The 25,046-nt window shown below is 41.7% G+C and overlaps 2 protein-coding genes and 1 pseudogene across 13 annotated transcripts in view; all 3 read left to right on the plus strand.

The window, feature by feature from the left end:
• Positions 1 to 25,046, plus strand: part of LOC119503191 (NACHT, LRR and PYD domains-containing protein 3-like) — a 179,776-nt gene that overhangs the window by 86,033 nt on the left and 68,697 nt on the right. For 5 of the 12 annotated variants that reach the window (XM_037794791.1, XM_037794797.1, XM_037794799.1 and 2 more), the window contains exons 1-2: positions 22,512 to 22,580; positions 24,474 to 24,532. The exons of 3 other annotated variants lie outside the window; for them this stretch is intronic. Coding sequence is in view for 1 of the 9 variants with exons in the window: in XM_037794796.1 (XP_037650724.1) it covers positions 479 to 557; positions 720 to 945; positions 4,565 to 6,344; positions 6,432 to 6,605; positions 7,339 to 7,512; positions 9,895 to 9,941; positions 10,086 to 10,654 (3,049 nt within the window). In the remaining 8 variants the exon portion in view is untranslated. Of the gene's footprint in view, positions 1 to 188; positions 200 to 478; positions 558 to 719; positions 946 to 4,564; positions 6,345 to 6,431; positions 6,606 to 7,338; positions 7,513 to 9,894; positions 9,942 to 10,085; positions 11,852 to 16,705; positions 16,712 to 22,511; positions 22,581 to 24,473; positions 24,533 to 25,046 lie in introns of those variants that run through there. 4 more of the 12 variants (XM_037794796.1, XM_037794798.1, XM_037794793.1 and 1 more) reach the window with 4 other exon arrangements.
• LOC119503196 (gap junction beta-3 protein-like) lies at positions 13,011 to 13,550 on the plus strand. Its single transcript, XM_037794811.1, is given in 1 exon segment — positions 13,011 to 13,550. A coding segment is annotated over 1 exon segment (540 nt).
• Positions 13,568 to 19,071, plus strand: LOC119503010 (annotated as a pseudogene).

A 25,046-nucleotide genomic window follows, 5' to 3' on the forward strand; every position in this document is an offset into this window, starting at 1 on the left:
TTATTCTTTGATTTTTGGGTTGCTGGATATAAAATGTAATAAATGATTGCTGACAATGACTGATATATTTGACTTCAGGACATCTCTGACTACATACATCCTGAAAAATCAAACAGTTTTACTGATTTAATTTAGATATTTTCCAAAGTAAAAGTCCCTAGAAGTGTACGATTCAACATTTTCACTCTGTTGAACAACGGTGAGGATTTCAAACTGATAATGAAAACAAAATGATTTTTATTAGACTCTCAGTTGTGAGATCTCTTTTTCAAGAAAACAGTGAGCTGAAAGCTACAAACGGCTGCAGACTGAGCTGTTGATTCTCAGTGGGATCAGCAGGACTAGTAGACATTTACCACTACAGGGACTCATCTGATTCACTGTTGACATCCAAATATCACTTCATGGACCTGTCCCTGGTGTTTGTCTCTGTTTGGACAGACATAATGTGAGCTAATTCTTCATGATTCCTCCACAGAGTGGACCAGGAGAGCTCGGAGGTTCCCAGTTTTCAGTCTGCCCAGCAGCATCAAACACACCTGGACTCCATATTTATGGTCTGTACATGTACAACAACTACTTTTACATCTATTCTGTTCACAGTCATCTCCATGCTGCACTTTTTAGACCAGTGGGATGTCATTCTGTCCAACATGGATCTGATATTTGGTTCCATGATTTTAGTTTGATCGTGTCATTCATATAATATTCTGTTCCAGCTGCTGGAGGAGAACATCGTCACTTTTGTGAAGAACGAGCTGAAGAAGATCCAGAAGGTTGTAAGTTCAGATTACCCAGAATGCTTAGAGAGTGAGAGGGAGGATGAGGACGTGTTGGACGGTGAGGATGAAGAGAAGAGGAGGAGCAGAGAGGAATTTGTGAAGATCACACTGCACTTCCTGAGGAGAATGAAGCAGGAGGAGCTGGCTGACTGTCTGCAGAGCAGTAAGAGGATTTCTCTAAAGATTTAACATGTTGGATGAATGGGACGTTTACTATTGTCTCAAGAGATGGACCAAAATATAGACCCTTTGTGTGTCGACGTCATGATTACATCACAGTGTTAGCTGGAGGCTAACACTAGCAGTGGGTTAAAGTTACACATCTAAAATGAAATCTTGGTGTGTTGTTGGGTGCCAGAATCCAGATATCACATACAGTTGAGATGACAAACTGTGATTCGAGGCTCTAGTGAGCTACAATATCGAAACGTTTCAGAGATGGAGAGTAAATGTTGCTAATATTTAGCCTTCTGCTAAACGCAGCCGTGAGCCATTGGCTGCGGTTAGCAGAAGGCTAAACTATTAGCAACCATTTCTCTCCATCTCTGAAATGCTTCGCCAATATTGTACGACTCTCTTTTTGACTGACTTTACTGAAGGATAGTTAACTATAGGCATACGGTGACCAGACGTCCCAGTTTGTCCGGGACAGTCCAGGTTTCAAGCTGACGTGTCCCGAGTCCCGACACATATCTGTAAAACACTCAAATGTCCCGGTTTTCAAAAGTCACTAACAAATTGTCCCGGTTTTCACAACAATTAAAATAATAATATTATACTTACTTAGACGTTTATCATGTTCCACTCATTAATTAATTTGTGCGCATGAGATAAGTATAAAGAGAGCCAGCACAGCGCACCACTGTAGTCTCTATAGAGAGTGATGTTGCGCGCGGTCAAGCCAACATTACGCAGAACCCCTCGTGCTTATGTGCACATCAAACGTGTCGTTTTGATAAATTATTCTACACAGTTCCTTCTGCGCATCAACAGGCTTTTCGCTCCGCTTATAACTCCCCCAGGACCGTCAGTATTTCACCCGGCGTCTCCATCCTGACCAAAATTTCGTCTGAGCTCCACAATTTTAATTATAATAGCCTGAGAAAAAACAAGTTGAAAAATATTGTACGTAGGCCCAGACAACAATACGTTTCCTCTGAGGGAAACTCTCTACAGGACTCCCAAACTGTTAGTGCGTCATGAGGGGGCTAGTCCTGTGATTAAAGGGGGAGAAAGTAGTGGAAGTGATAAGTCATGATTGTCACAGCCTTTAATGCACCCCCCTATAATAATGCCTTCTTTCTGATCCTACTCCGTGCTCAAATGCGCCACAGGTGCGCCAAGGTAGCCGTCCTGATGAAAACACCTATGGTGCGTGCATATTAGCGCGTGCGTGCATGAACATGCGCGTGCTTGAACGTGTGGTACACTTAAGTGTCCCGGTTTGGGGGTTTGAAAATATGGTCACCCTATATAGGCATCCAAAGATTTATACACCCTCAATTTATCTTTACAGCGCTGCCGTTGGCCACCAGCCTGCTGGTCGGACGGCTGGCTACCTGGCTAGTTTAGCTGGCTAATTCCACCATGCTGTCGTGCAAAACACAGAAAATGAGGCGAGCAAAGTTGTCACTCATCTGGCGATAGCACTGTGCGTTCCTATGCTGTGACAAGAGTGTGTGGATGAAGCATTAAGTTGTTTAATTTTACTAATTTAGCGCCTGGCTAATTAACTAGCTACCTTGCTAATTCCACCATGCTACAGAAAATGAGTCCAACAGCGGACAGCGCTGGGTCACGGTCCCTCTGCCTCACTCCTCACCACTAGGAGACTACTTCATCGGGAGGAGAGCAGGCGTTAGCTATCTAGCTTGTCAGTCTCCAGACAATCTAGCTGGCTAATTAGACAGTCATTTACTCCTCCTGAAGTAGTCTCCCAGCGGCAAAGGGGTCGGCTAATCTGGTCCCATTGGTTAATGTTAACTTTCTCAAACAGAAAAGAGGTCTATACATCAGACCAGCAATTATTTCATCCAGATTAGGCTCTCATGACCACGGCCCTTTTTGGGGGAAACCAATCCCATGTCACTCGCGGACGGTAACAGAGTAAACAGAAGAAGTTGAAACATGTCTTCAAACTTCTACTTTAAACAAACCGCTAATAGTAATAACGCTTTGCTGAAGAGTTGCGGTGTAGTTGGTAGCAACAAAAATAAATCCAAAAACGCTGAGCTCCGATTTTTATAGCTCCAAGCTATAGACCAGACCAGCATGGCTTTATGGCTCCAAGCTATAGACCAGACCAGCATTGCTTTATGGTTCCAAGCTATAGACCAGACCAGCATGGCTTTATGGCTCCAAGCTATAGACCAGACCAACATGACTTTATGGCTCCAAGCTATAGACCAGACCAACATGGCTTTATGGCTCCAAGCTATAGACCAGACCAGCATGGCTTTATGGCTCCAAGCTATAGACCAGTACAGCATGGCTTTATGGCTCCAAGCTGTAGACCCGACAAGCATGGCTTTATGGTTCCAAGCTATAGACCAGACCAGCATGGCTTTATGGCTCCAAGCTGTAGACCAGACCAGCATGGCTTTATGGCTCCAAGCTATAGACCAGACCAGCATGGCTTTATGGCTTCAAGCTATAGACCAGTACAGCATGGCTTTATGGCTCCAAGCTGTAGACCAGACCAGCATGGCTTTATGGCTCCAAGCTATAGACCAGACCAGCATGGCTTTATGGCTTCAAGCTATAGACCAGACCAGCATGGCTTTATGGCTCCAAGCTATAGACCAGACCACCATGGCTTCATGGCTCCAAGCTATAGACCCGACAAGCATGGCTTTATGGCTCCAAGCTGTAGACCAGACCAGCATGGCTTTATGGCTTCAAGCTATGGACCAGTGCAGCATGGCTTTATGGCTCCAAGCTGTAGACCAGACCAGCATGGCTTTATGGCTCCAAGCTGTAGACCAGACCAGCATGGCTTTATGGCTCCAAGCTATAGACCAGACCAGCATGGCTTTATGGCTCCAAGCTGTAGACCAGACCAGCATGGCTTTATGGCTCCAAGCTGGGGGAAAGAAACTCGCTGTCACAGGAGAGAAAATTATGAAAAGCTATTGTGTAGCGGGTTAACCGAGGCTTTCACACTGACATCTGAGGCTCATACGATACGTGAATATTCACCGTCAGTGTGGTAAATGGCTAAATGATGCTGTGACAGTGACTAGCATGGCTAGCTAACGTTAGCTTGAGTGGGAGGCTGCTGCAGTGATACAGTCATACATTAACGTTATAGCAGCATCCAACTAAATCTCAGCCTATAGATCAAACAGTTGATTATTTACAGACAACACTTAGCCTAACGGGATTCAATCAGATATGTAGAGAAGTCTGGATCAGTAATATCCTCCACTGTGTTGGACAGGGGAGACTGAAGGGACATGGCGGAGATCAACCTTCACTTATTAAAGTATCGCCAACGCTCTGGTTCAGGCAAGATCGCAAAATAATTATTAGACATGTGTATTAAATAAATGTTTGTATAACAAGAGATGAAAGCATATGAATTTGTCAAAATTACAATCCAGACATTTGTTAAATTGCATTGAAGTCTATGAGATCTTTGTTTTTCTTTCCCCCAAAAGGGGGCGTGGCCTTGAGTTTTTGCGAAGCTCCCGTATGTGCCGGTCTGATGTATATTAATTTACTCATTCTTTGAGGAAATGTTGAAATATGTTCTTTGACTTATTGATCTTGTGTTCATTCAGGAACTTTTGCTGCAGTTTGTCAGCGTGAACTCAAATCTAACCTGAAGAAGAAGTTCCAGTGTGTGTTTGAGGGGATCGCTATAGCAGGAAATCCAACCTTTCTGAATCAGGTCTACACAGAGCTCCACATCACTGAGGGAGGGACTGCAGAGGTCAATGCTGAACATGAGGTCAGACAGATTGAAACAGCATCCAGGAAACCACACAGACCAGAGACAACAATCAGACAAGAAGACATCTTTAAAGCCTCACCTGGAAGAGATGTACCAATCAGAACAGTGCTGACGAAGGGAGTGGCTGGCATCGGGAAAACAGTCTTAACACAGAAGTTCACTCTGGACTGGGCTGAAGACAAAGCCAACCAGGACATACAGTTCACATTTCCGTTCACTTTCAGAGAGCTGAATGTGCTGAAAGAGAAAAAGTACAGCTTGGTGGAGCTTGTTCATCACTTCTTTACTGAAACCAAAGAAGCAGGAATCTGCAGGTTTGAAGAGTTCCAGGTTGTGTTCATCTTTGACGGTCTGGATGAGTGTCGACTTCCTCTGGACTTCCACAACAATGAGATCCTGACTGATGTTACAGAGTCCACCTCGCTGGATGTGCTGCTGACAAACCTCATCAGGGGGAACCTGCTTCCCTCTGCTCACATCTGGATAACTACACGACCTGCAGCAGCCAATCAGATCCCTCCTGAGTGTGTTGACATGGTGACAGAGGTGAGAGGGTTCACCGACCCACAGAAGGAGGAGTACTTCAGGAAGAGATCCAGAGACGAGGAGCAGACCAGAACAATCATCTCCCACATCAAGAAATCACGAACCCTCCACATCATGTGTCACATCCCGGTCTTCTGCTGGATCACGTCTACAGTTCTGGAGGAGGTGTTGAAGACCAGAGAGGGAGGAAAGCTGCCCAAGACCCTGACTGAGATGTACATCCACTTCCTGGTGGTTCAGTCCAAAGTGAAGAACATCAAGTATGATGGAGGAGATGAGACTGATCCACACTGGAGTCCGGAGAGCAGGAAGATGATTGAGTCTCTGGGAAAACTGGCTTTTGATCAGCTGCAGAAAGGCAACCTGATCTTCTATGAATCCGACCTGACAGAGTGTGGCATCGATATCAGAGCAGCCTCAGTGTACTCAGGAGTGTTCACACAGGTCTTTAAAGAGGAGAGAGGACTGTACCAGGACAAGGTGTTCTGCTTCGTCCATCTGAGTGTTCAGGAGTTTCTGGCTGCTCTTCATGTCCATCTGACTTTCATCAACTCTGGAGTCAATCTGATGGCAGAAGAAGTAACAACCTCCCAGAAGTCTGAGACACACTTCTACCAGAGTGCTGTGGACAAGGCCTTGCAGAGTCCAAATGGACACCTGGACTTGTTCCTCCGCTTCCTCCTGGGTCTTTCGCTGCAGACCAATCAGACTCTCCTACGAGGCCTGCTGACACAGACAGGCAGTAGCTCACAGACCAATCAGGAAACAGTCCAGCACATCAAGAAGAAGCTGGATGAGGATCTCTCTGCAGAGAAAAGCATCAATCTGTTCCACTGTCTGAATGAACTGAATGATCATTCTCTGGTGAAGGAGATCCAACAGTACCTGAGTTCAGGACGTCTCTCCACAGATAACGTGTCTCCTGCTCAGTGGTCAGCTCTGGTCTTCATCTTACTGTCATCAGGAGAAGATCTGGACGTGTTTGACCTGAAGAAATACTGTGCTTCAGAGGAGGCTCTTCTGAGGCTGCTGCCAGTGTTCAAAGTCTCCAACAAAGCTCTGTAAGTACAGAGATAATTTGATTCATATATCAGAACTTAAATACTCTATCTTTTCAACTTGTTTTTTCTTCATTATTGTCTCTTCAGACTGAGTGGCTGTAACCTCTCAGAGAGTAGCTGTGAGGCTCTGTCCTCAGTTCTCAGGTCCCAGTCCTCTAGTCTGAGAGAGCTGGACCTGAGTAACAACAACCTGCAGGATTCAGGAGTGAAGCTGTTGTCTACTGGACTAGAGAGTCCACACTGTACTCTGGAAACTCTCAGGTCAGGATTCATCAACATGTCCCATTAATCCTGATTCACATTAATGGATAAACTCGTAACCTGCATCTGTCTCTGATAATATGGTTTCAAACCAGTTGAATTTATTTAGTTTCAATCTCTTCCCATGAGCACATTTTATGTTGGGTTTTTTCCTCTCTATTGTGAATTGAAATATCCGAGAGGAATCAGAGCTACCAGTAATGTTGTCAGAATGTTGATGGACATCAGTGGGTGTTTGGTTGTGACAAGAGAAATATGTGATATCTCTTCAGACTGAGTGGCTGTAACCTCTCAGAGAGAAGCTGTGAGGCTCTGTCCTCAGTTCTCAGCTCCCAGTCCTCTAGTCTGAGAGAGCTGGACCTGAGTAACAACAACCTGCAGGATTCAGGAGTGAAGTGGTTGTCTGCTGGAATGGAGAGTCCACACTGTACTCTGGAAACTCTCAGGTCAGGATTCATCAACATGTCCCATTAATCCTGATTTACATTAATGGATAAACTCGTAACCTGCATCTGTCTCTGATAATATGGTTTCAAACCAGTTGAATTTATTTAGTTTCAATCTCTTCCCATGAGCACATTTTATGTTGGTTTTTTTTCTCTCTCTATTGTGAATTGAAATATCCGAGAGGAATCAGAGAGCTACCAGTAATGTTGTCAGAATGTTGATGGACATCAGTGGGTGTTTGGTTGTGACAAGAGAAATATGTGATGTGTGTTATGTGTGTTTGCAGGCTGTCAGGCTGTCTGATCACAGAGGAAGGCTGTTCTTCTCTGGCCTCAGCTCTGAGCTCCAACCCCTCCCATCTGAGAGAGCTGGACCTGAGCTACAACCATCCAGGAGACTCCGGAGGGAAGCTGCTGTCTTCTGGATTGGAGGATCCACACTGGAGACTGGACACTCTCAGGTATGAAGAGGCCTGCTGCAGTATAGTAGTACAGTACACCGTACACCACCTGCTCAGGTACACTGTACACCACCTGCTCAGGAACACTGTACACCACCTGTTCAGGTACACTGTATACCACCTATTCAGGTACACTGTATACCACCTGCTCAGGAACACTACACCACCTGCTCAGGTACTCTGTACACCACCTGTTCATGTAAACCGTGCACTACCTGTTAAGGTACACCGTACACTACCTGTTCAGGTACACCGTACAGGACCTGTTCAGATACACCTTGCACTACCTGTTCAGGTACACCGTACACTACCTGTTCAGGTACACCGTGCACTACCTGTTAAGGTACACCGTACACTACCTGTTCAGGTACACCGTACAGGACCTGTTCAGGTACACCGTGCACTACCTGTTAAGGTACACCGTACACCACCTGTTCAGGTACACCGTACAGGACCTGTTCAGGTACACCGTACAGGACCTGTTCAGATACACCGTACACTACCTGTTCAGGTACACCGTACAGGACCTGTTCAGGTACACCGTACAGGACCTGTTCAGGTACACCGTGCACTACCTGTTAAGGTACACCGTACACTACCTGTTCAGGTACACCGTACAGGACCTTGTTCAGGTACACCGTGCACTACCTGTTAAGGTACACCGTACACTACCTGTTCAGGTACACCGTACACTACATGTTCAGGTACACCGTACAGGACCTGTTCAGGTACACCGTGCACTACCTGTTAAGGTACACCGTACACCACCTGTTCAGGTACACCGTACACTACCTGTTCAGGTACACTGTAAATGGATGTGGAAGCAGCTGGTTCATATCATGTTGGATACAACTACTTTACAGGCTGAAAATATGTCAGATGTTGTGTTTACAGCTCGTTTTCACTGAAACTCAAGTGGACAAAGAAATCAATTGGCGCAAATTTAAACATTTGATTCACGGATTGATCCGTAGAGGAAATTGAGTCTGAAATTTCTGTTGATTGTCAATGTAATATTGATAATAATATATCATTAATAAGTGAACATACTGAGCTGTAGTCATCTGATTATACCCCCGTGACAATGTAGTCAGGGGTATATAGCGCTCCGCGTGTTTGTCCGTCCGTCCGTCCGTTCACGTGTCACACTTTTGTTTCCGGATCAGAACTCAGAAACAATTTAAAAGCCGTGTAAATGAAATTCAGAGATTTGTTTCTAAACACATTACAAATGTTTGAAAATAATTACTGAAAACATGTGAAAAGGCTGTGAACATTGTAGTACTGGATTGTGGAGTTAAACCGTTAAGCTGTTCATCGCTAGTTTTGTGTTCAGGATTTTTTAGGCGGGGCTGAAATCATGGCTCGATGACGCACTGGAGCCATCCTTAACATAACCCCACCTGTCTTCACAAACCTGGCTTTTCAAATCCAAAAAAGAAATCCAGAATTTCTTTAGAGTTTTTGTTGGCTAGCTCAGTCGGTAGAGCATGTGACTCATGTTAACAGGTTGGTGGGTTCAAACCCAACTATAGGCATTTTCGTTACTGTTTGTATTGCATTTTTATGATTGTAATCCATCCGATGTGCTATGTATATTTATTCTTTTTCTATAAACCTGTAAAAAATTAATAGTCTTTAAAAAAAAAAAGAAAATGACAAAGTGTCACAAAAGCAAGCACTTTGTCCACGGCCCCGGCGGCAAACGCCTCGGATGAAATGCGGCGGGGGGGCCAGCCAGCACCGTGGAGTGGTCCCGCAAGGGGATCCTCCGACACCGAGCGGCCGTCCCTAACCCGCCGAGTTGAATCCCCCGGGCAGACTGCGCAACGGGGGCCGTTAGCGGCCTCACACTGTCCACAGGCTGATCCTCGATCAGAAGGACTCAAGCCACATTTCCCCAATCCGCCCGTCGAACAGCGATTTGGCGCTGGGCTCTTCCCTGTTCGCTCGCCGCTACTGAGGAATCCTGACAGGCTGCACCTTCCCCGCTGGTGGGTGTGGTTTCAGCCATGAATGTAATAAGAGAGGTTTCAGGTTTCAGGTTTCAGCGTCTTCAGCGACACGCCCCCAGCGTCTCAGAGCAGAGAATACTGCTTATTTTGCCATGATTTTGAAAGCTAATTTTATATATTTGGCAATTTTCTTAATCATTCAAATTTGTCTGGGTGGTTAGTAACACATTTTTCTGTGGTGTGACAAACCCAGAATGCTTATTTATTTTTGCCATGCTCATTTTATCCTTGTTTATAAGAAGTGCTCCATGTGAACATGTAAGTACATTTGTAGAGGATAACAAAGCTGTGCGTATGACAGCGATGCGATGTCCATGTTTCCATGCTGAGAGAGGAAGTGCTGCTCTGACCCCCCTCCTCCTTTCAGGTTGGAGCCTGCTGGAGTCCGATGGTTGACACCCGGTCTGAGGAAGTGTAAGTGTGTTTTTAATTTGATTTATGAAAACAAAGCGTCAACCATCTTCAAACTGTGACATCACTCATTCAAATCTGTGATGTCATCATCAGAGACGATAGATTAATAACTGCAGCTGTATTGTGTCTTGTTCTCTCCATCAGATTCCTGTGAACTCACACTCGACACAAACACAGTGAACAGAGAGCTCAAACTGTCTGACAACAACAGGAAGGTGACATATGTGGAGGAGGTTCAGTCATATCCTGATCATCCAGACAGATTTGACAGGTGGCCTCAGCTGCTGTGTAGAACTGGTCTGACTGGTCGCTGTTACTGGGAGGTCGAGTGGAGAGGAGATGTTTGTATTTCAGTGAGTTACAGAGGAATCAGCAGGAGAGGATACGAAGACGCTGTGTTTGGAAGGAATGATCAGTCCTGGAGTCTGTGGTGCTGTGATGGTCAATACTCTGTCTGGCACAATAACAGAGAAACATCCATCATCCCCTTCTCCTCCTCCTACTCCGGTAGAGTAGCAGTGTATGTAGACTGTCCTGCTGGCACTCTGTCCTTCTACAGCGTCTCCTCTGACACACTGATCCACCTCCACACCTTCAACACCACATTCACTGAACCTCTTTATCCTGGGTTTGGGTTTGGGTTTGGGTTTAGGTATAGGTATGGGTTTGGGTTTAGGTCTGGTTCTTCAGTGTCTCTGTGTTCTCCTCACTGATCTCTCAGTGATTGTAAATGCAGTTGGAGCAGGTGAGGGTGACCTGAGCTGGTCTGGACTCTGAGGGGTTGAGAGCTGTCTGGAAAGACAGTGACGTCTTGCCGGCCACAGCCAACCCGTGACAACCACCCCTTCTCCCCCTCAAACAAGCGTGTGCTGCGAGACTCAACTCTGTGCTGGAGACCAGGGAGACGTTTTTAAAAATCTCTGGTTGTTCAGCTCTCACTACTTTTGTAGCTTCTAACTGAATCTCTGTGGTTTGAGGTGTAGTTTCTCTCCTGCGTCCCTGTTTGTACTTTCAGATATCTGCTTTTTTTTACCATAAAGCCTCCATATAGGAGTCGTGTTAATTTGCTGCTGATGTCACAATAGCCGCAATATTGAGGAGCCAACCGCAGGGGATGACAAGCAAACAGGCAGAGTCAGAAAGGCAGAGATTTTTTTTGTGTGTGGCTGTCTGGCTCAGGGGGGGGGGGCGCCCTAGCGCCCTCTATTGGCCGGCCGCCACTGGTCAGTAGGCTATATTAAAAACAATCAAACCCAGTTTATCATATTCTGTCATCCTTGTGGATTGTGGTTCATCATTATCTCCATTATCTATAACTTGGCATGGTTGTAAGAAATGCATTCATTTAATCATGACCTTGTTTCGTTGTTCTTTAGAGCTCACTGGTATTTGTCCCATTCCTCCATGTCTCTGATGACCAGCACCTCAGCATCTTCAGCTGTTCTGTTCACTTTAATGAAGACTTCCATGATTGAATCTTCCTCTGATCAGGAAGCCTGTCGTTCTTCATGCCTTTTTTCCCTCTCGGGGCTTTGTATCCTCAAGGCTTATTTACTTTACTTCGACTAAGTCTGTAATCTGACAGCAGAAGTCCGAAAGTCGAGCGATATTTTAATGTCGTCTTCGTCTCCTCATGGCGTCTTGTTGGTGCCAGCTGATTAGCTCATTAGCTGAGCCAGCTAATTAGTTTGGCCACTGGTTGTTTCTCAATCCGTCTTTTCACAAATCAGCGTCACTCAATAGTCTCCAGCACACTCTCCAGCTTCACAATAATTAGTTTGAACAAAGTGTCGTCTAAACACGTCAGGTTTCTAGCTATAGTATCCTAACTGAGCTGTCACTCCTTGATTCAGTCTGTTAGTGGGAAACTAATTGCGTGAAGGCCACTTTCTTCTTCTTCTTCTTCTTCTTATTCTGAACCCCTGATACCATAGCTTTCCAGTTTATTGATTCATATGTCATGGTTGATTGTGTACAAAGCTTTTTTGATGTCAATAAATACCCCTACTGCATATTGTTTGTGATCTATAGCGTTAGTGATTTCCTCGATTGATTCCATTATTGCCAGTGATGTTGATCTGTTTGATCTGAATCCGTATTGACTGTCAGTGAGTAACTTGTGCTTTTCTAAGAATGTGTCCAATCTATTGTTGAAGAGTTTTTCCAGTATTTTGGAAAATTGTCGAAGTAAAGAGACAGGACTGTAGTTTTTGATGTTGTGTTTGTTCCCAGTTTTGTACATAGGTATGACTTAAGCTATTTTCATTTTGTTTGGAAATGAACCGGTTTGGAATGAGAAGTTACAGATGTATGTTAATGGTTTTGAAACCCCCTTTAATGTCCTTTTTCACTAGAGTCATATCAATGTCATTAAAATCAGTAGACTTTTTATTTTTACACTTATTAACAATATCCAATATTTCTTTCTCATCCACTGGTTTGATAAACATTGAGCTGGGATTTCTCTCCAACAGCTTATCCAGATGTTCTCCAGATGTCCCTGGATCAGGGATTAATGTCGCAACGCTCTGCAATATGAGTTATTACTTTGAGCATCGTCTGCCGAGTCTCACACATTTGGAAAGTGGGCTGAAAAAGTCTTAATTTAAAACACCTGAAGTGATGGAACCCTTACGAAAAAGTACTTCAAGTTTATTTCATGAAGTGAAATTAAGTTCAAGTATATTTACCAAGTATACTTTATGTAGTAAGTATACTAATATCAGTGTACTTGTAAGTGTACTCCTTCTCATGTGTGTATACTCATGTGTGAGTTCGTATCTAGCAATGTCCCTGCCTCTCTCTATCTCTCTCAAGGTGTTTGCTAAAACCAGGTCCACTAGTGGCTGCAGCAGAAGAATGAGTCTATGTTTGCTTTGTTCGATATTCCTCCCTCCCCTTCAACCTGTGCCAAGAAGGCAGTAAGTAATAAGTGCTATATTAAAGAGCCTTTGTGCCTGACGTGCTCAGTTCAAGCCATTTGTATTTGAGCACTCAGCAGAGTGTTTGCACCCATTTTGCTGTATTTGGTGCTTCTTTTTCCTTCAGCCTGACATCTGACACAACACCATGAATTGGGCCTTCCTCGAGGGCCTCCTTAGCGGGGTGAAAAAATACTCCACGGCGCTTGGTCGCATCTGGCTCGCCATTGTCTTCATCTTCAGGCTCTTGGTCTTCCTGATGGCCTGCGAGAAGGTCTGGGGTGACGAGCAGAAGGACTTTGACTGCAACACCCGGCAGCCCGGTTGTCACAACGTCTGCTACGACCACTACAACCCCATCTCCTACACCCGACTCTGGGCTCTTCAGCTGATCTTCATCACCTGCCCGTCCTTTCTTGTGACGCTCCACGTCTCCTACCGAGAAGAACGCGAGCGCAAACACTGACTGAAGTACGGAGAAGACTGCGCCCCGCTGTACGATCACACGGGGAAGAAGCGAGGGGGTCTGTGGTGGACCTACTTCTTAAGCCTGCTGTTTAAGATATCGGTGGACGGCGTGTTTTTCTTCCTGCTGTTCTACATCTACGAGGCCACGTTCTTCCCACCGTTGGTGAAATGCAACATAGAGCCGTGTCCCAATGTGGTGGACTGCTACATCGCCAGGTAAGGCCTCAAAATGATGTAATGTTTTTGTCCCATAATATTGTTAGCTTTTTAAAGGCTTGTGATCTAAAATAACTAGGGCTGTCAAAGTTAACGTGATAATAACGCTCCAAACCTACGCTAAATTTTGTCAAGGAAAAACCGGCATGGCCATTTTCAAAGGGGTCCCTTGACCTCTGACCTCAAGATATGTGAATGAAAATGGGTTCTATGGGTACCCACGAGTCTCCTCTTTACAGACATGCCCACTTTATGATAATCACATGCAGTTTTGGGGCAAGTCATAGTCAAGTCAGCACACTGACACACTGACAGCTGTTGCTGCCTGTTGGGCTGCAGTTTGCCATGTTATGATTTGAGCATATTTTTTTATGCTAAATGCAGTACCTGTGAGGGTTCCTGGACAACATTTGTCATTGTTTTGTCTTGTTAATTGATTTCCAATAAAAAATATATACATACATTTGCATAAAGAAGCATATTTGCCCACTCCCCTCAGGTTTTATTTTGAATGTTTATCAGGTAGCAGCACACATTGGCAGTGAACATCATGAGGTGCACTTCACTGTTGAAGAAGGCATCAAAGCAGTGGAGGAGGTCATTTTCAACCTGGAGACCTACGACACCAGCAACATAAACGCCTCTGTTGGTGAGTGTTGATATTCACATTAAAGAAATGTTCACAACCCTTTAGAAGAATTAACACTTAACGATGCTTCCCCTCTATTTAGCCATTGGGAATGTATAAAAAACGTCTGTATTCATTCTTCCTGTATTTATATATTGTGTGCTGTTAAGTGCATACCATCTCTTTGTGAGGCACCGAGCTGGCAGGCATGAAGAGTCACAGGTGGATTTACTATACAAGGAGTCAAGTGACCGTAAGAGAAAGGAACATGATGAAACTAGCGTGGGTGGAACGGAGAGTGGCGGAAAAAAACCCTTTAATGCCTCAGTGACTGAAGTGGACCGGAGTGGAAAATGGCACCCAAATTGATTGTTATCAGGCCATTCAATAAGCAAATAAAACCCAGGAGGCCCTTATCAACCCATATCTATAGTGCTTATCGCGACTTATAACTATTCAATAGCCTGACAACAGTCTAATCGGCTGAAAATGAGCGATGAATACATGTATCTGAATCAGATTAATGGTAATATGACCAAACAAACTCTTAATAAAATAAGAGAAGGTAACAGCTTCACTGAGATCCATCCCTTAGAGTAAAGGCAAAACAAAGAGGAAGTCCGTACCATGGTGGGGCGATGGAGAAAGCTTGTAAGTGGACCTTGAGTTAAGAATTACTCCTTTTTGTGCTCTGATTTTTTTTTGTAGTGATGTACTTAGTTTCCAAATACATCAAGGAGAAGACGGACAGTGTGGTGATCGAGAGACGGCTCAGATGAGCTGACTCAAGGATACAGTTATTTCCACATGGTGAGACCAGAAGTCAACACAGTACTCAAAGAAGGGGCAAAGTGTGTGCTGCAAGTTTGCTGTGCTAGAATAAAAAAATATTTAGGGAGAGGGCTTTTGAGATCAGGATGCCTCCCAGTGGCCTCTATGGATATGTTCAACTGAGAGAAGACCCCAGGGTAGACCCAAAACCTGCTTGAGAGATTATACATTGTGAGGGATTATACATCTCATCTGGCGTCATCTAGAGTTGTGTTCCTCCTCCAGGCTCCAACTCCCAAAGCAGCTGCAGAGGAGAGCGTTCGACTGATGAAGGAGCTCTACCTGTTTGATGTCCTCCGTGCTGATCAAACCACTGCTGCACACGGGTACATCCGTTCATTTCATTCATTGTTTCAGTGTTTCTTTCAGCGGTGTTGTGCAACCAGTGCTAGAGTATGTGCATTTAAACTGTTTAATTATAGTTTTTATAGCCTGATGACACCAATATTGTTTTCAATATTTCAGAAACTGAGCCTGAGAACCTTTCCAATCACAATTCAGTCTGCCAATTTCAAAACGCAAATGCAAAGTAGGCCTTCTGCCTACAAGCTCCGAAGCATGGTACCAAACTTGTCGCAAAGGAAGCTAAATAACGCTCTAAACCTGTACCTCTTAACCCTGTGACAAAGGTGTTTATTCAAATTCCTATGTATCAATTTATTGCTACCATTCCTCAAGGAAACCACTTTTTCCAAACCACCATTTAGTAGTTACAATATGGTCGACCTTCACATCTAACTCAAAGGAGGGATCAGATGTCTGACCATAGTCAAAGGATTAAAGCCACTATGTGTAGGACTTCTTTACTTTGAGGCCATCAGGTGGTAGTATTAAGAATGACACTGTGACAGATGAAAATTGTCCAGATATATTACGAGCGATGTCACTGTCTATAGAGAGCACGATATTGATTAACTCTCAGTTGTTCTCACCGTCGATTTTGACCAGTGAAAATAGGTTGGAGGTGTTTGAAACTTTGCATAAATAGAGCCAGGGTGAGCGTTTTTTCAAACAAATGACACGTCACTCAGCAGCAGGTTCACGGACATATTCGTTGGGAAAAACTGAAAACAATCTGATGTCGTTCGAATCACATCCAGTTAGGACAGGGGTCAGCAACCTGCGGCTCCGGAGACACATGCAGCTCTTTAGCCTCTCTCCAGTGACTCCCTGTGGATTTATAAAAGTGGAAATGAATAACTGTTTTTTGTTTACTTTTTCATTTTTATTTATCATCGTTGTAGGTCTATGGTACGACGTTACGACGGAGTATTAGGGCCACATTGAGGAAAAAAAAATAAATCTAAGATTTCGGGAATAAAGTCATAGTATTATGGGAATAAAGTCATATCATAAAGTAGTAATTTTAGGTGTTATTTTCTTTTTCTTGTAAAGTTATGACTTTATTCTCATAATATTACATCTTTTTTTTCTCGTTAAGTTATGACTTTATTCTTGTAATATTAAGACTTTTTTTACTCGTTAAGTTATGACTTTATTCTTGTAATATTACATCTTTTTTTTCTCGTTAAGTTATGACTTTATTCTCGTAATATTACGACTTTTTTTCTTGTAAACTCATGACGTAAAAAACGCTGGCACTCTGTCGTTATGAATCGCCGTTATGAATCTCCCAGAGAACCAGATACGGAGAGGGCAAAGAAGAGTACCGGCAGCTTATGAGAAGATCCGGTACGCAGGAAAAAGTCACAGTACGCCAAGGAGTAAAATGTAGAAGTGTAATGTAATGTTCAAGCAGTAGTCTTCCCCCTAGGTCGCCCTTCGTTCAAGTGGATGAATGACACAGTGGCCGGGTATTGCTTATCCGGACATCTATAACTTTACATATTTGATTGAATCACCAGGTATCGTTAGGTTTAGTGTTGTCTGTAAACTATCAACCTGTTTATAGCCAACTGTTTGATCTTTAAACTGAGATTTAGTTGGAGACCACAGTCTGATGATGATATGCTGATGAATGACTGTACTGCAGCAGCCTCCCACTCAAGTTAGCTAAGCTAATTTATCCATCATCCAACAGTCACAACATCATTTAGTGATTTACAATACTGACAGTGAATATTCACACATTTTATCTGCCTCAAATCTCAATGTTAAAGCGTGGGTTAATATGCTACACAACAGCTTTTCTGCATTTCCCCGTTTCTCTCCATATGTGACCGCGCGGTTCTTTAATAACCGTACACGGTCCAGCAGCCATATACTCGGTTTTGACCCGAGTCTTGTTGTTCTTGTGTTTCAGTCTGGAGCTCAGAGCGCCTTTCCTGGACCACAGATTCACAGCATACTACCTTTCTTTGCCTGAGGAGATGAGGATTCCTAAGGTCAGTAGTTTTATAATGTTTCTTGTCTGTGCATGAAGATGTAACTTGAGGAATGAAATAAGGCTTTGTAACAATGCTGTGCCCCCCCTGTGTAACCAGGACGGAGTGGAGAAACATCTTCTGCGGGAGTCTTTCAGAGGTTTGAATTTGATCCCTGATGAGATTCTCTGGAGGGAGAAAGTACCCTTCGGTAATGGTCTGATGTCGCCGGAGAAGTTCTGGTACAACCACCTGCAGGAGTGCTTAGAACCAATGGTGTGTTTATGGTCTGTTGTAAAATTGAGGCTCATATTTTTTGTTGATAGTCAACCTCTTAATTTACATATAGGACAATTCAACAGGGTAAAACAGTGAAGCACTGGCTTGTCAGTTATACACTCCAACACACCGTTGTTTAGTCCAACACTGTATATACATACCGGCTTATCCGTGATTTGACATTTTTTCAGGCGCTAAATAGGGCTGTCAAAGTTAACGATAATAACATGTTAACGCAAATTCGTTTTAATGCCACTAATTTCTTTAACGCATTATGACAATCGATCTTTTGAAGGTTGTAGCAGGCTCAGTTTTAAAGCTAGAGTGAAGAGCACCAATCATGTCATACTGGCTTGTCACGAAGGAGGCTAAATAACGCTCCAAACTTAAACTCAGTTATGGTGAGGAAAAACTGTCATGGCCATTTTCAAAGGGGTCCCTTGACCTCTGACCTCCAGATATGTGAATGAAAATGGGTTCTATGGGTACCCACGAGTCTCCCCTTTACAGACATGCCCACTTTATGATAATCGCGTGCAGTTTGGGGCAAGTCATAGTCAAGTCAGCACACTGACACACTGACAGCTGTTGTTGCCTATTTCCAATAATAAATATATACATACATTTGCATAAAGCAGCATATTTGTCCACTCCCATGCCGATAAGAGTATTAAATACTTGACAAATCTCCCTTTAAGGTGCATTTTGAACAGATAAAAAAAATGTGAGATTAATTTGCAATTAATTGTGATTAATCATGGACAATCCTGCGATTACATATTTGAATCGATTGACAGCCCTAGTTATATCCGATAACCTGCTTTCTGTCTTCTCTCAGGTGAATGCTGACCAGATGGCGAAGGCTCACAAGAGGTTCCCTCACAACCCGCCACGCACCAAAGAGGCCTATTACTTCAGGCAGGTGTTTGAGAAGCACTACCCAGGCCGGGCCGAGTGGCTCCCCAATTACTGGATGCCACGCTGGATCAGTGATACTGATGGGAAGGAAGGAAGGAACGGTCACATCCTTAACACAAAGTCCTGAACTATTCATATATAACTCAACACCAGGAAAAGACGTAAACTAAACAAACCCTAAAAGAATATAGACACCTGGTCTAACCTTGTCCAAGGATATTCTGGTTGTCTGTGGACACCTGAACATTGCACCCTTATGTCCGTCCTTTGGCTGCAGGGATTTGCTCCCATTCAGCCACAAGAGCATTCATGAGGTCCAGCGTTGTTGTCTAAAAAGGCACTTTATGATGTAGCATTACGATTCCACTTACTTGAAACCAGCTCAGATCATTTAAACAAAACACACAAGCCAAAAGTGCACAAACGTATCACATATTTCAAACCTCCGCTCCAGTTGTTTCTGATTTGTTTCTTGTTGGTTATTGTAAAGCTCTTTGACGTTTTATATTTTATTGGGGTAATGTTTCACTGTCGGACAAACAGGTTTTCCAGCTAATGGATTTGCTTCTTTTTTTTTGTCTTACATCATTCTGTTGGACAACTGGTTGTCTTTTTTCTATAACCACAGAATCAAAGTTTTTGTTTCATCAGTAAATAACAAAAATATACCAAAGCCATATTCCTATTAGTAGTATTATTCAATTAATTTGTGTCTTGAGCAATGAGCATTATGTGACAGTTTCTCAGTAACTCTATAAAAAGATAGCAATACTGTACAGGGCACACCTCATTATGGTATTCTCACATGCACTCACATCACTTACCTTTTCACTTGCAACAAAATATGTTTGTTAAATTGCATATGAATCAAATGAAATACCTATTTAAAATTGTTTTATGTAGTTTTTTAGTTTTTTTTAAATAGTATGTAAACACATTAACACCCTACGCATGTTAACTTCACTCAAGAGAAACAGTACAAGGCTGTGTTGTGGTGTTATCCAGCTCTCCAGGAGCTTGTAGGCCAAATCAAACTGATTTAAAATGTCATCTTAACTGTAGATGAAACATGACAGAATAGGAGCAAGAGAAATAAACGCATCTTGTTTTGAAAAAGAAGTAGAGCTGGAGAGCTAAGTAGAGTCAGCTGATGTGAACTATTTCTTCAGTCCAAAGCTTTTCTGGTTTTGTGTAAACTGTATTCCAGCCTGCTTCCACTAAAGCTCGTTGTCTGGGCTTGTCTGCTGCTGAAGTCCAAAACGCACTGTATCATATAACACTGAAACTATGGCAAAATAAAAGGTGGTACAATTCCTCACCTGACGAGCTAAATATATCTCCAGCTGCAGCTTGCCAGAGAACTATTAACCCATTTGTGTGAAATTTTAAATTTCCTATCACACTAGTCTTTGGGCACATGGGACTACTTTTATTATTTTTTTTTAATAATAGTAGAAATTGCTCGAGAAGAAGCAGTAAAAATGTAGGGAATTACTGAATGTTACTGAGCTCAAAAACAGACATCGCCCTGCACCACTGATAGTAACAATAGCTTTCGGTCCTGTTGTCCTACTATATAAAAACTCAGGTTGTCCCTCAATAGCTGTAGTTGAGGAGAAGACCCGGTCTGCTCCAATGTGACTGAACATTAAGGTAATGTATGAATATATTCAGGTGATCATTATGTGAATCATGTTGTACAGATTAGTATTTGAGGACTTGATCAGACAAGAAGTTAATTCAACAACAGTAAACTTTATCTCCATGTTCTGTAACAGGTCCCCATACTAATCCTTCTTTACTGTTCAAGGGGACAGATTTACTTTTTAAGGTGTCACAGATCAGCCTATAAAATATGATGCATTGTTACTGTGAGATCTGACAACAACACAAGGTGTGTTTTGATATTTTAATTTAAATACAGGTTCACAGGATCCTCTTTCCTTTATATCAGGCACTGTTTCTATTTGTATTACTGATGTTTACAACCGTAAAACAACACATCTATTTAATCCTTTCTTTATTCTTTATTAAGAAATAAAATACTAGAAGATCAGATGAAACTGTATTGATCACCAGAGGGGAAATCTGTTGTTGCAGCAGCACAACGACAGACAGAGTACAGATTAATAGATAAAGTAAAAGAATGAATAATAATGGGTGTATAAAACTAAAATAAGAATAACATAGAAACTATACAAAAACAAATGGAGTGACAGTGGTGTTGATAGTTAACAGAGTACACCAGACTGATAGGACTGATTCCGGCTGTATCTTGAATGCAGAACGTGAATACATCAACACAAAGTCTTGCGTTATCCTTTTCTGCATAACCCCTCGAACAGGAACTCCCAGCCAGCTACTGACTTTTGCTCAGTAACTTTATTGTCCTGTTCATGTCAGTCATTCGGTTCTAAGTTCAATTTAACTCACTTTTTGTCCAAAAAAGAAGAATTGGTATAAATGGCTTATGACAATGTAACACTAAGCAATTAGTTACCTTAGTTTGCACCACTTGTTTCATCCAAGTCACAAATAAGGTCAAATGATTTGACCAAACAGCTGCTGATGCATTCTTTACTGAGTGACCATACCAAAAAACGTTTATTCAAGTGTGCTGTTAGTAAACTTCTTTTAAACCTACAATAAGAGTGTATACTTTCAGTTTACTTTTTATGTACTTATCAGAGATATACTTAACAAAAGTACACTGAAGTATACTTGGCTCATACTGACAAGTTTACAGAAAAGTCTAAGTATTTATGGCTTATAGGTCTACTTGTACTTAATCTTTTGATCCAGATGTACTTAAGAAAAGTATAATTAAGTGTTCTACCTTATAGGCCTACAGAAAGGTATACTATACTAGGTATGCTTGTAGTTGTGTTTGACTTTATGATAGCGTAGCCTATTAAAGTGTGTGAATTTGTAAAATGATGTTTTGATATGAATTTACTTCAATTCATCAACAATTTTCTAAGTTTTGGATTATCTGTTCACAATAATAATATAATTATAATAGCAATGATATATGTGTGTGACTTAAGTGTGACTCGAGTCCTAAAAAGTGGGCTACAAATATATAGTATAGTTGCAGTATAAAAACTATTAAACTAGTGATTTACTGAGAATATACTTTAAAGTATACTTTCATAAACTATAAAGTGGACTACGAGTGTAAAACTAATAAACTATCAGTACACTTATAGTACAGTTGCAGTACAAAATTAAACTTGTGTGTAAACTAGTTGTGTAATCAAAGTTTACTCTTCTTACTCTTAAAGTACACTTAAAAGTACTTTTATAAACTAAAAAGTGGGCCACTTTAGTCCCAAGAAGTATAAGTAGCACACTTACAAGTATACTACTAGTACATTGATATTAGTATACTTACTGCATAAAGTATACCTGGGGAATATATACTTTACATTTACTTAAAGTATACTTGATAAAATAAAGTTGAAGTATAGTACTTTTTCCTCCATGACAGATTGTGTAGTATTCTGATTATGTAGTGGTGTTGAACTCTCCAACTCTTCAGTCAGTCATGTTTACTCTGGCGCTATCTTGTGACAGAAACACATTACTGCAGCTTAGAGGTGAAGAGTCAGAAACACATGAGATCAGAGTTAGATTGATGAGATGAAGACAGCCAACATTTAGAGTGAAATAAAAACTGTCGTTTTTAAAGACTTTAAGGGACACATCGCTGATGAAGCTGCATTTCCTGGTTGCGCACTTCCTCTTTCTCTGTGAAGAAACTTCAGAACACACGAACTTCACCATCATCCAAACTAACGTTGAAAGAAGCGTTAAAACAAAGTGAAAACTTGACATTTCTTTTATTTTCTGCTGCTGATGAAATCATAGACATACATACGCATACATCTGTACTGTATGTATGTCTATGGACAAAACGGCCTGTCGCTTTCATCAGGGACGGTGCTTTTATTTTGAAGTCAGATTGCAGGATATACCTGAACACCGAGAGTTCCAGTTTAGTTTCACTTTGAGCTCGGTTGTGTCACAGCAGCTCCTCTCTCCTTCTGAAAAGGTTTGTAAACGACTCTTTTTCTATTGGATTCGTCACCGAATAACGAAATAACGATTATTTTCTTTGATTATCCGATTTATGATTCCCAGTTGAATATGAAAAGACTAAATTAAACACGGATTTTGACCTTTTCACTAAATTACACACCTGTGGCCTACGCGCGCTGGAACGCCCAGTGCGCGTGCATGTTAGTGTTTGGAACAAACGGCTGCGTCACGTATTCTGCAGTTGAATATGAAGCTCGTGTGTCCTGTAGTTAACGGTCACTTTTGACTCTCCTAAATAAAAATAAAAAATCCACTTCTATGAATTTCAACCATCAGATTATGAACATACACACAGAATCAGACACACAAAATCACATATAGTGGTTAAGATTTTAATCTGTGACATGTTTATTTTTTATAGTTTTCATCACAACATCACTATAATGTTCATTTTTATACATTTTGCTTTTTTTTAACTTTTATAAGATTTTTAAGACATTTAAATTAATTTTCATCAAGCTTTGTGCATCATTGTAAATATTGATTTAGAAACATTTTTTTTTAAATTTTCTTTACACCCTGTGCAATTTAGACCACACTTTTAGTCTGTTCTGAATTTCTTTTTTATTCGTTATTAAAAATATACAAACAACAAGACACTGTCAATTATCATAACAGTAAGAAAAACACTGTAGGTTGAGCATGGGCAACAACATATATCAAAGATAACATTCAAAGTGAATAAAAATAAAGTAAAACTGGTCAAAGTACAACAAGTAATAAAAAAATAATAAATAAATGAATCAAAAAGAAAAAAAAATATATCACTTAAAATAAAAGAAACAGGGCTCATCTCAAATTAATTTGTACATATCAAATAAAGAGAATAATTTAACAGCTTTTTTGTCAGTCATAATCAACAAAGATTTACTGAGCAGCTTTATCTCATTCTTCATACTAATCAGACATGGTTTTGTTTTGAGGTATCTACATTTATGCATAAAATAATGTACTTAATAGTAAATTATTGATAACAAAATCCTAATTCTGATTCACAGCAAAGATATCAAATGTGACCGTTTTGTCTGTCAGTGGTGACAGCTCAGTCCTCTAGGATTGTAACCAGCTCTGCATGTCATTCCAGGAAAACTTCACAGATTCACAATGAAAAATCATTTGTTCCAAACTTTCAATTTCACTTTCACAAAATACTCAGTTATTCACTTCAAAGTTAAACCTCCGTCTTAAGAATTGGTTCGTTGGGTAAATCTCATTCAGGATTTTGAAGTTCACCTCAGGAGGGAGAGGGAATGAAATAGATCTTCTCCGTATTATCTTAAACTCTTCAGCTTCAAATTCCTTGAAAACATAATTTCTCTTAACTGGGTTAGGGAAGTATTCTTTTAACAGAATATTCATAATAACTTTGTTGGTAATCTTGCTGTCACACAAATCAATTCCTTCTATAAAGAGTCGTCTTAGACTAGAGGAGATATTTGAAACTGGTTTGAAATATCACTGATGATCTGAATGAACCAGTTTCCTCTTTAATCTTCATGTTGACACAGAAACATGATCCTGGTGAGGATCCACAAATACACGAAGGCTTTAACTCATCTTGTGTTTGACCATCTGCAGAATCTTCAGCTAATATTAAACCATTTTCAAACCACATGGAGCCAAAAAATAATGATGGGTGTTATTATTTTGAAAAGCTTGAAACGATGAAACGAGTGCGTTGGTTAAACGTGACATAATGCAGTTTGCAGTTGTGCCACCAGAGGGAGACACATCCTCTAACAGCCAGAGGAGACATGAGTGATGACTCCATCAGTGATGATCAGTAGTAGAGGATGAATGATGATGATGTGCTGATCAATGATTGGACTCATTGTTTCCTCTACAGATGAAGACAGAAAGTCTCTGGGAGCTGATGTGGATGTGAATTCAGCAGCAGCTAACAAGGTAACATGATTGTTTTTGGATTATTGGACTAGCTGCCATGGTAACACTTTACAATAAGGGGCACAGAAATGTGAGTAGTCACTAGGGAACGAATGAGGGACTCCTCAGTAACTACTCCGTATTAGTCTCTCTTTACTTGTGGGGGGGGGGGGGAACAAAAAGGGTGAGTATTTATAAGTTAATGATGAAGTAATGAGGAACTCAGTAACCACTTCGTATTATGTTTTACTTGTCTTACTTTTAAACTAATGTTTGAGTGCATCCGACTGCTCTTTCACTAGCACTCCGTAATTATGTAGCGACGGTGGCGGATGTTAGTGACGTCAGTCTGCTGTGGTGAAACTACAATGTTCTGAAGACGGACTACAAAAGGCGCCGCAACCCCCTGTGCGTTCTTAAATAGGTATTTCAATGACGGGCTGCTTCACCCGCGGTGTGTTAAAGAGAGATACCACAACTCCTCCTGCTGCTGGAGCACTTTACATCAACATATAAAAAAAGATCATCTAACCTA

This window comes from Sebastes umbrosus, chromosome 15, assembly GCF_015220745.1.
Source record: "Sebastes umbrosus isolate fSebUmb1 chromosome 15, fSebUmb1.pri, whole genome shotgun sequence".
NCBI lineage: Eukaryota > Metazoa > Chordata > Actinopteri > Perciformes > Sebastidae > Sebastes > Sebastes umbrosus.